The sequence below is a fragment of the Haliaeetus albicilla genome, chromosome 27 (assembly GCF_947461875.1).
Source record: "Haliaeetus albicilla chromosome 27, bHalAlb1.1, whole genome shotgun sequence".
Classification (NCBI taxonomy): Eukaryota; Metazoa; Chordata; class Aves; order Accipitriformes; family Accipitridae; genus Haliaeetus; species Haliaeetus albicilla.
This window is the reverse complement of record NC_091509.1, coordinates 6,149,773-6,161,808: the sequence shown is the minus strand read 5'-3', so window position 1 is coordinate 6,161,808 and position 12,036 is coordinate 6,149,773. Positions and strand designations below refer to the sequence as shown.

Sequence of the window (12,036 nt, the reverse complement as noted above, 5' to 3'; positions counted from 1 at the left end):
GGTCCATCAAAATGGAAAAGCTTCTAAAAATAGCTGGAGGGGAGTGAGTCAGGTGGCAAGGTACATTCTCTACATTAGGAGATGAAGACTGAAGTGAGCTATAAAAAAAAGCTTACTTTAAGAGTCTCTAGAGACAGAATTTATAAGTGAAGCTGTTAGTGCAGAAAAAGGCATTGCAAATATAAAGCTAGGATGATGTTCTCCTTTCAGGTTTAAAAAAAATAAACTTAAGCCTGTTAACTAAGAAAAGAGGTTCAGTGGTCATATCTACTTTGCATTTCACTTCTGTATTTCTAACTTGGGGAGGAGGGAAGATGAAGAGGCCAGTGTTGAGACACCTCCTGTAGTATTTTTATGTGACTGCTCTGCATTACTTATCTTCAAGGTAAGAATTTTTAAGAGGTCGTTGTTAATATTTCTGTTTTACAAGTAGTCATCTGAGAACATCAAGATCATGACCAACTCAGGTGCACTGGCTGTGTCAAAGCAAGGAGTAGAACCAAGATGCTCTCGCTAGTTTTGTGTCTCCTACCAGCAGGAGTAACTCAGCAGGAATTTATGAGGGTATGATTCAATAATGCATAATCTTTAGAGCTCTGGTAGCTTGCTGGACTTAAAACTTTTTAAATTGTTAGTTAAACTTGCAAATATAAAACTTATATTTTAGTACAACTTCAATCATCTCTAAATTGTGTTATTTCAGCATTGTAATGTAGAGCCATAAAAACAGGATGTCATGTATTAAGTTCTTAAAAGCAAAAATAAGGATCCCTTTCAGCATGCCAGAGGTGAGGCAGCAGCTGTTTCTCACAGACATGGCACAGGCTGGATATAAAGCAGAGGCATGCCACACTACAAAAATACAGACTTGAAAATAAGGGGTCATCCATCTGTTCTTTGTTGTAGGTTAAGTATATCTTGATCACTTGTGATAGTTGCTCATCTAATCTGCTCTTAAATTCCTCTACTGTGTCGAACCCCTACAGCTGTCACAGTTCTCCTCCTGGGTAGATTTTCCTGAGACACTGAAGTGTTCCAGAAGGAGTGGTTTGGACAACTAGAAACCAGGTCATTCATGTTGTAGAGCAAAAAAAAAGGGCATGGATGGGGAGATGTTTCCAAAGATAATGCCAAACTGAACTGAATCATTTCAGTATTGGGAACCTGAATCATGTCTCTAGGCTGATTGAGAATTAAAAATTTGGTTGTTCTACCTGCAGTTGTCACCAATTTTTAAGCTAACAACTTCAAAATTTTCATGAGAAATATAAAGGAATTGTCTTTTTCTAATAAGTTTTTGTTGGGAAAGTGTGGCATCCAATATATTTGTTTACCTGTGAGGTGCATGCTGAAGTAGTGTGAATGTAACTCTGGTTGTCCTGATGACTGGAATATTCTCTTTTTAGCTTTATTGATGTATTTGAGGATTCTTGACTCCTGAAAGATGCCCTTTCCCAGATAGAAATACAAAAGAGAATTTTGGAAAACCAAAGGAGGCTAAGGCTAAATTCAACAAGAAATACTAAAACTTGAGCCTCCATAAGAATTAAATTTATTTGCAAAATTGTAATTCTAGGGAATATATACTCAGCAGACTTGGAAGCAACGTAATTAGCAAAAGTCATTGACGGTGGTGGTTTGGAGCTGCTCTAATAGCTAATGAAACCATAATCTCCAACAGAGACTATGGTGGTCTTACCATTTGCATGCTCAGTAAGCTTGCTGCATTGGATAAAAGTGAGGTACAATGGCTGATGCAATATTCAATATAATCTCTACTTGATGTAAATGAAAAACACGTGACTCAGTAATTTGTAAAGCAGATGTATGCATGCGGGCATTCTAACACCACATCACTTCTTAAAGTGCTCTGACAAGGATTCGTTTTTCTAAAACTTATTCTGTGGCATAGGCTATTTATGTGTGTTAGTAGCCATTTCACTACTTAATAACCCTGATATATATATATATATATATATATACACGTTTTTATATATATGTTTATGACATGAGGTAAGTGACTATAAACTGCTTATTTTTTAACTATTGGAATATTAGATTTGTGCTGCTAATACAAGCCATATCTCTGAATATACATGACCATTGCTCCACTGGATTCTAGAACTGTATTAAAAAGTATAAAGTATTATATATATACTGTATTAAAAGGTATAAAGATAAAGTTTTGCTTAAAAAGGAACTAAGTGAGAAGCAGATTCCAACATGGGGGAAGGCTAATGATTTCAAACAGATCTAAGCTCCAGATTCCCACCCATTTTACTTGTGGATTTCAGAAATAGATTACACTTGCTGACTTTCGTATTCTGTATGTCAAAGGTTTGCACTAGCTTCCATGGACTGGAGCAGCTTTGTTGTAGACATGAAATTAACCAAATTGAAAAAATATGTAATTCAGATAATTTATTGAGTATAAGGAGTCTGTGGACAGAGAATACTGGAAGAGGCACTGGTCTATTAATCTTTGCACCTTTATTACTTACACAGCTTCTATCATAATAATAATGCCTGGAAATAGCTTTTTCTTTGACTGTTTCACTTTGGCTCTGGATATACTGATCCTGAAGAATAAGGTTCTTTAGAGTGTGTCAGGGAGTCTGTTCTCAGGTTAGATGCAGTTGATGTTCATTTAAGTATGCAGAGTCTGCTTCCAAAAAAATAATTTACAGCACAATTTTTAAGAATGTTGGAAAAAAAAAATCACCATTTATTACCATAACTTGGAACTGTGAAGTGACGTAAGTGTAATATCATACTCAAAGGAGATGAAGGAGCCCTCAGCCTTACACTGACTTCCTAGCTCTGCCAGTGATTCCAGTATAGCATTCAACAGGTGATTTTATGTGCTCTGTACCTGGTTTTCCTATCCCTGTGGGTAAGGACGAATTTAAAATCTAGTGAGATGGTGCCTGACTTCATTGAGGTAGCAACTTGGAGACATCCTCTGTTGCAGTAATCCATTAGAAATGAAATAATATAGTTTTTACAAAACATGACATGTTTGAATCTGGTTGATACCTGCGTTCTTGTGCGGCTCTGAAGGCACATTGCTTGACCTTCTCAGCCATTTTTCCTTTCTTTGCAGCGTCTTCTGCTTTTTTTTTTCTTAGTGCTGTGATATTATTGTAGACCCATTAACATAGAAAATGAAAAAAACAAACAAGTTGCCAAAAACTGTATAGCAGTTGGTATTCAGAGCATTCTTTTACCATTTCAAAACACTGCCAACATAATATCTGTTTCATTATGTACAAGTGTAAGTGCTGCTAACATAGATAATTTGGAATCTATAATTGAAACCATGCTATTGCAGCTCTCTCAATTAAAGATAGTCAAGACAGAAAAGCTGTTATGTACTTACCTGCTGGAATTATATGTCATTCTGTGCCACCCTGTTACATTCATACAGTGCTGGAATATATTTCAAAAGTAACTTGCCATTTATTGAAAATAGTATCACACCATGAAAAAAACATGAAGTAAACATTGAGCTTTTAACAAATACCACCAGGTTGTATCAGGGGTATCACTGCCATCCAGTGTGTATTTAATAGTGATATTAATGATACCTTTCCATTTCTGCGATTGTTAACAGATATTTTCTGTGGTTTTCTGGTCTTTATAGTGTCTGTTGTAATAATTTTAAAATGGATTTCTCACCATGTTGTTTGGGAATATGGAACACAAAATCAAACATTGCTACATACTGTAGCTTGAAAGCACTGCTAACTCTTCACATATGACACTCCATGTTTAAAATACGTGTAGCCTCATTCAGCTGAGAACAGAAAGGATTTCCACCATGGTTTAAAAGTTGACTATTTCATGGGCTGGAAGCCAGCGCGCTCAGCCAGAAAGGTCTTGTATCTTGTCTTCAATAATGCATGCTGAAGAACCATCAAATGATGGATTTTAACTAACCACAGCACAAGGGAAAAAGACTTGCAGATAGTCCCTGCTTCAGGCTTAAAAAGCAGCACATTGAGTTGTACTAACTTTCTTTCAGGAAGGAGAAGATGCTTGTCAGGGTACAGAAACTGTCCTCTAAATCCTTTTCTGTGCATGTCATGTCTTCTGTCAACACTCTTGTCTCTGACCTGGAGTTTATTGGACTAGTTTACTATATAAAACAATGATAATAACAATTTGCAATCAGTTCATTTAGATTGAAGTTATTTCTGCAGTTCACCTTTCTGATAATTTTTTTATACCCTTGTTACATACAAGATGCAACTGAAAAGAGCACAGGGAGATTTGTATGTGCTTAATTGACTCTCTACTGTATTTGATCAGTAAAGAGTAATCACAGACGTAAAGGGTTGGAGGAGTTAGAAGATTGCAGATGTTCCCCAGAAAAAGGTTCACAGTCTTTGTACTTCAAATATATGGGCCAAATTCTCACATACTGATTGAAACACCAGGCACATTGCATCAGGATAAGAAAGGAAAGTTACAGTTTGATTTATAAGGTGGCATTGCCACAGACGTTCATCTTGAATGAATAAAAATACCTGTATTAAAAGCAGTTATCTCATTTGATTTATATTTGTTTTTATTTTATAGGACCATGGGTCACTAGGAATAGCAGCATAGATAGCGGAGAAACAGAAGTTGGCCGCAGGGTCACCCAGGAAGTACCCCCTGGAGTTTTTTGGCGGTCTCAGATCCATATCAGCCAGCCACAGTTCCTGAAGTTCAACATATCCTTAGGGAAGGATGCTCTTTTTGGTGTTTATATAAGAAGAGGACTCCCACCATCACATGCCCAGGTACTTTATCAATGTATTTGTTGGCTTTAAATGTCAAAATGCAAAAGTTTAGAGCATCTATGCTAGATTTATGTTGGAGCTTATGGAGCTCAAGTTTAGCGATTCCTGGGAATTACTTAATTTGTGATATTTGACTGAACACCCTGATACTAAGATTTCTAGGTTATTACATACAGCAATAGTACATTGATAAAAGAAAGAATCAGTGATGTTCTTGCCATTTAGGTTTTTAAGATAACTTGGAGTTTGGCACTCAAGGTTTTAAATCCTTTGACAAAATCTTGGCACCAGTTGGGATAAACCTATCCAGTTATATACCAGTCAAAAATGATGAGTGGCGTTGGTCAAACTCACAGTATCGAAGCACTGTATACAGTTGGAATGCATGCACAGCTAGATGTGTTAACGTATAATTTTCTATCTTCATAGAAGTTTTAATCTTCACAGGCTGTTGGAATGCCATTGCTGGGGTATGCAACAGACTTTGGCATTGCTGCTACCCAGCCATATTAGAGAACATAATGCAGCGGCCATGTGTTTGAGAGCTTTAATTTTACTACTTTTTTCTCAAGGACAGTATTTGGGTATAATATCTGATTCAGACATGGGGCAAGTCTTGCAGCTGGGAAACCTAATTCTTCTTGATTTCTAAACAGCCTCAAAGATGCAAACTCAGTAACACCGCATTTTTACAGTGACCCTGTAGTACAGAGCTAAGGGCTGTAGGTAAACATAGTTTTAAAGTTAGTGAGTCCGAACTTAAGTATCTTTTTCTTCTACATTGTTCAGTGGGTGTTTTAATTTCTTTGCTGTGAGAAGATATAGCTATATTTTCTGTTACAGAAATAAATTTTTTTATTATATTGAAAACTCATTAATGTGAATGGAAGGATTCCCATTTACTTAGATTAGAACTGTAATGAGAAATAATACATTTGCCGTTACACATACTAAAAGGAAAGAGCCTCCATTCTTTAGAGTGCAAGAGAAGCAGAAATAGCAACCAGCTTTTGGAAGGGACCCCTTCCTTGCTGCTAATAATCGGTTCTTCATTCAGAAATTACCACTTAAACTTAAAATGCTTTATTTAGTACATGATTTCAAAAATCAAATGTAGAACTCCGTGATCCCTTTTGGGAAAGCCTCATTTCATATTTCTAGATGCCTTGCCCCGATTTTAAAAAAAAATGCTACTGCTTTTTTTTTTTTTCATTTGGCAAAGCAAACTGCAATTACATAAATGGTTAAAATGCATGATCTAAGCTAAAAGCCCAGAGGCTTTAACGTAATTGCATTGCTAGATATTGCCATATAGGGAAGATATGTTCATATTGCCTGCAAGGAGATATCGATACTAAGTGAACTGTGTCCATGTGCCTGCACAAACTCATGGAATAAACAGTTAACCAATTAATTTTCTGGAGAAAACTACACCTACGTTAACTGAATTTTGGATCTGCTTCCCAATGTGAGGCAAATTTATGGAACTATTCTGCACTGCCTCTTGTTCCTTGGTGTTTATTCTTGCCTGTAGTCTGAATTGAGAACCAAAAATTTTAAATAGAGTTGGGAGGAGAGAAAAGGTTTACATGGGTTTATGTCCTCTACTTCTAAGAACTGACTATCCGAACTCCATCAGCTTCCTGTACTGTGCTGTTTTAAAATGTTCTGTGAGTTATTGAATGGATATATCTGACTGGTAAGAAATAAGGATCAGCAGTCCACAACCCAAGGAGGGGAGGGCAAGTGGTCAGTTTTACATATAGCTAGAGGTTAGCATACAGCATATCAAGTTCCATACAGACTAGATAAATTGGGGAAATTGTAGAGGGCAACTGACTAATTTTCAGCCGTTTCCAGACATCCATGCAACACAGAAGATATGCACAGAGAATATGTTCCAGGGTGGGAGCCCTTCTTAAGAATGTTTTGATTTTGGCTGTAATGCTTCAATATGTTGTCTTGAGGGTGAAATTATGTCTATGGATCTTTAAATGTTGCAATGAGGTAATGGCATAATTCATTGAGTATGTCTCATTTAGTTCAGAATTTTGGCACTCACTTCTATCATTCCACTGTGAAAAAAACAGCAATTTAGTTGAGGAAAACAAACAAAAGTATAAATCATGAAGTGAAAATGACTTAGGGCAACGAAAGCTCCTAAGCAATCATCAAGGTTAGCTATAAATACAAGTTAATTATAATTCTCTGACTAAGACCTGATGGAGGTATGCCTGTATCTTTTACAAGAAATCCAGTTGGATGTAACTGGCAGTACAAAATATTTTTTTTAATTCAAGCTGAACTTTAATTTCTATTGCACTGCGATGAAATGTATTTGTTCTAGGTTTCATTATGATGTTCTCATCTGAGAGATCTCATCTACATCTCATCTATGATCAGGCAAAGTTTCTCTCCTTTCTCTCCACGTTATGTGGAGAGGATATAAATTGTGTGACCTTTCCGTTAAATTAAATAATGAGAAATATCAACTGTGTTTCCTACTGAGCCGGATTCCTCCTCAGAGAACCTGTTTTCCAGTCTTGAGGAAGCAATTTGAACCCTCTTTCATAACTGGGGTTAATGAAATCCACCAGTATAATCTGCAGAATTACTTTCCCATATTCATGCAGGGTCCTGGTGCTTGTCAACAGCAAAAGATTGCTTGGCATTTTTGCCCAGCAATCAAAAATCAGCCAAGCTGCTACCAAGAGAAATAATTTTGGAAAAAGAAAGGCAAGCTGTTACAGACCTGAGTTAGTGAAAAGAAGCCTTGTTCTGACAGAAAGGAGCAGAATGGCTTTGTATTAACGAAAAGAGTCTGAAGTTGACACCAGACGATATTTTAAAATTGAAATTTAAAATCCTTGTTTCTGCAGGTTAGGGACATGAGCTGTAAAGCAGTGAACAACTACACTTGACAGTTCATCACTGATCAGTGCTGGTATGTCAAGCCAAGTAAAATCCTTTGTGGGAGCAAGTCGATAATCAGCAAATTAGGTACATGATTAACCTGAGACAACAAGATGCAGTTCCTGTCTGAGAGCCCTGCTGAGATTTAACCTTCTCAGTATTACTGTTTAGCAAATATTCCAAATGCCTGGTTTAGTCAGTCAAACTGATGTAGCTGTAAACTTGTCCAGAAGCAGCCTTGTGTGCCATGTGCATAGGGAGTGGAGCTTTACAGGAGACGTAAAAATGCAGTTTTGAGTGGCAAGCAGACTACAAACTGGAATGCATTGCTTTCAAGCAAAATTATTCCAACCTGTGTAGTACTACATAGAAATAACAAAAGGCACATTGCGGGCTTGAATGATCAGTAGGAAATTAGTAGAAGATAGTCATATTAATAAAATTGATAATGTATAGAAAATTAACTGTAAATGTCAAATAATGCATGAAGTGACTCTACAGAGATTACAGCAATTATGATGTTACTACATGTTGGTAGAACATTCCAAATGACGCATGAAATAAGGTAACCTTACAGAAACATTGCTGTAATGCCTAGAGAAGGCAGTGCATAGAGTTGTATTGTTTTCATTTCCAGCAGAGTGTTTTATACTTACAAATTTTTCATGTCAAAATGAAAACTGTTCTCATTTAGAACAGGAAATGGCTTTATTTGAAACAACTTGAATAGCTGGGGAACTTCAGCATTACCTTGATTTTTAGCCAGTGCTAAAACGCGTTTAGGTGCTCTGACCACCCTAAAGTTATCTGATGGCAACGGTGCTGTTATTACTGAATGCTGTGCTGCATTGTACTGGTTGTGTTGTGTCACATTCAAATGTTGAAACAAATCGGTTGGCTGTCACTGTGGGTATCAGATGTTTCATGGGTGTATTTTAATGAATAATTACCAACTGGATTTTATGAAGAACTAATTTTAAAGCACTTTGCAAGCAAGTTTTCCTGACATATGTTTTCTTGGCTCCTTAGGTCTTACAGGGCTTTGGCATAAAGACGAATGCTAGCCACAACGCCAAATGTGTTTTTTCCTTCCTCCCCCCGCCCCTGCCATTTGAATGTGCATCCATTTTTAAGACAGGAGCTCTAAGAAATCTTTCTTTTCAATTCCTAATTTCAAACACTGTTAGAGATTTTGTGGAGGCATGCAAATAGTTTCAAATCTAAGAAAAAACCAAAGATTATGCAGTCTTTCTGCGTTTTCAGTCTTGACCCCTGCAAGCTCTCTTTGCTTTGCCATGCTTTCACAGCTAGTTCACTTCCTGTATGCAACTGGACTCAGTCGATCTGTACTATATAGATGGCATTGTGCAGTGTAGTCACTACCTTATATGTAAAGTTCCAAAACTGCTTTGCTGACTCCCCATGGTTACTGGAAAAAGAAAGTCCTTATTAGCCTATGAATAAAATGCTTTGGGGGGTAGAAAGCACTGAATGGAGAAATTGTAAAAACAAATTGCCCAGAAAGAACTTAGTATGAGATTTAGTTTTGTAAATAAAAGTATGCAGTAGGGTTTTGGTATGCTGTGTAGTAAAAATAAACAAACTCACTGAGAATGTGAATTTGGAATTTGTTTAGAGTAGGCTGGCAAGTCACTTGCTTATATGGAGCTTTAATCATAGTAAGTACTACCCCTGCAAAATTGAACTCTGAAGATGTAGTCATTTGGGATTTCTGGTGCATTTTGTTTCTGAGCAGTTTTTGCCATTTTTGTGTGACTTTTGGTATGAAGCCATGAAATAGAAAGGATCATTTAAAAAAAAAATAAATTCAGTGAAACTTCCAAATTACTTCAGAGATTTAGTTTGGTTTGACAAATCCATACCCTAATTCATGTGATTCAGTTGTCTCTTCCTTAGCAGTTGTGTGTGTCAGATTAAAAATTCCACAGTTGCTTCTTAACGATCATGAAAGTACTTTCATTCTTTTCCTAGATGGGTCTTCCAATCCGTGCATATTTGTCAATAAGTAGCTTTAAAGCAAGAGTGATATCTTCAGCACAATATTATATAAAAGCAATTAATCATGCAAGTGTGGTAAATCAGAAAATCAACAGGGCCACAAGAAGCAATATGATGATTCAGCCAACCATGTGAAGAAATCTTATCCGATTATGAATTCACAATACCATCTCGGTGACCCTTCAGTCAGGGATTTTAGATTTTTGAGGTACATATACATAGTACTTGCTGACACGTTAAGACTTGTATACCCAGGGAACCACCAGCAGATACATTATCCTCCTTCTTTTTTCCTCAGTCCTGAGGAATCCAGAGAGGAATAAAAATATATTGTTATATTCTGTATCAGTCTGCACCGGTACTTCACCATTCATAAAGTTATTCAGTCATTATTTAGTCATTTTGCTTTTGCCTAAGCATGGAATATTTCGTCGTAGTTTGATTAAAGAGGGGCAATACCAGTCTTAACTTTACCAAAGTTAAAATTATAGCCTTATGGGGAGTCATGTCAAGGGACCTGCTCTCACTAGGTCACACCCCATCATTGTGAAAAGAGATTCTGCAGGTAAAACTACTTAAAGCAGTTTCAGCCTGAATACTCTTCCTCTTCGATCTTGCCAACTGCTGAGCCTTCTCTACTATATGAGGTAGAATCAGCATCAAACAGAGAGGAGGCAGAGGAACCTGCCAGCACAAGCAGAGCTGAACAGCATGTTGCCAGTGAGAAATGTCAGCTTTTATTGCTACTTCCTTAGTTGACCCTTTGTGAACAATTGTTCCGAAGAGCAAGATTTCTTTTTCCCAAGATGTTGCCCGAGTAATAACATTTCCCAAGGAGGTGATGAGTCTGTCCTTAACCTCTGACTGTTAGACAATAGGTTTTAGCAATATTTCCAAATGTCATTGATTTGAAAGATAGATATATGTGTTTGGCACCTCTGAAACTCTGAAAGTTACTGACATGCCAGAATCTCTAAATCTCTGGCATGCATTGGCTTAAATGTACTAATTTACCTGATTTGCCTTCTCCTGCAAAAATCCTGTGTGAAAAAAGGCTCAAGTGGATGGCTTTCTGATATTAACAGTTCAGTGAAACTTTTTATTCCACTTCTCCTACTCTTTCCCACAATTAAAAGCATAGGAAAGAGTGGATAATGCACTTACTGTGACAATAGCTTTCAACATTAGTAGACCTGGGCTCAAATTCCTACCCTGCCATGGATTTCCTTTGTGGCTGCATATTGATGTCAGTTCCACATGTTTAACAGGCAGGTAATAGTACTTCCATACTTTCCCCTTTGTTGTAAGGTTAAGTGTATCAAGGACTCTATATTGCTCATATGTAACTTTAAAAATTTCAAATAGAAAGGTCAGCTTTTATACCTCAGTTTTAGATAGATGTGTAGCATGGCACTAAAGTGTTAAAAAGGTCTGTCTCTTCTACTAGAAGCGAGAATCTTCATTATTTTGTTGTGTATTGTGTATTATTTGCTAGAACTCACTGTTAATGAGTGGAATACAGTGTACAAGACAGCCCTCTGTGGATGTTTAGTCTGTTTAGGATGCAAGATTACAGTTTGCTATTTAAACTGAAAGCAAGTGAAGGTGTATGTTTTCTCATAGCTGTCGCGAGCACAGACTATATGTGCTGGAGATAACAGGGGAAATGCAATGAAACTACGGGCAAGCAAGCACATACTATTACTGTATTTTATTGAACACATACATCTTTCTTTAGACATGTCTATCTATCTCTATCTACTCCTACATAGATAAATGTGTCTAAAACAAGTTGTGTTTTCATAGGAGACTTGTTATACAACTATCAGAAGATTAGATGTATTGTTTTTGTTGTTTCTTAAGGGCTTCCCTTAGATAGGGACTATGAGAGCTAGTAAGCTGAGCATAGCATCAGCTTGAGAGCTCCAGAATCACAGACATTAAAGACAGAAAAAAAGCCTATTAGGACAGCTAGTCCAGCTGCTTTGTTATGCAGAGTTATTCGCTGTTGTAGATTAACCAATATTTCTTCCAGTCCTGTTTAATTGTGTGATGCAGTGGCATCTCCATTGGGAGGCTATTACTGAGCTTAATAGATGGGAAGCTTATCTGACATTCATCTTAAATTTCTTTCTTTCTTTTTTTAGTTTCATGCCATTAATGGTGCCATCCCTCTTATACTCTAAATAATCACTTGCTCTGTTTGATCCCTTTTCCAAAGATTAATGTAATGTTTTACCTTACTGGAAACCATCCAACCAGAAATTCTCAGTTTTCCTTAATATAAGTTCAATTCCTTCAGCCACTTGATTTGTGT

The 12,036-nt window shown here is 36.9% G+C and overlaps 1 protein-coding gene across 17 annotated transcripts in view; it reads left to right on the top strand.

Annotated features, from left to right (window-relative positions):
- The window catches only part of TENM2 (teneurin transmembrane protein 2), an 848,782-nt gene that overhangs the window by 722,815 nt on the left and 113,931 nt on the right, over positions 1 to 12,036 (top strand). For all 17 annotated transcript variants that reach the window (XM_069772607.1, XM_069772606.1, XM_069772615.1 and 14 more), the window contains one exon: positions 4,582 to 4,787. In XM_069772607.1, the coding sequence (XP_069628708.1) occupies positions 4,582 to 4,787 (206 nt within the window). The remainder of the gene's footprint in view (positions 1 to 4,581; positions 4,788 to 12,036) is intronic.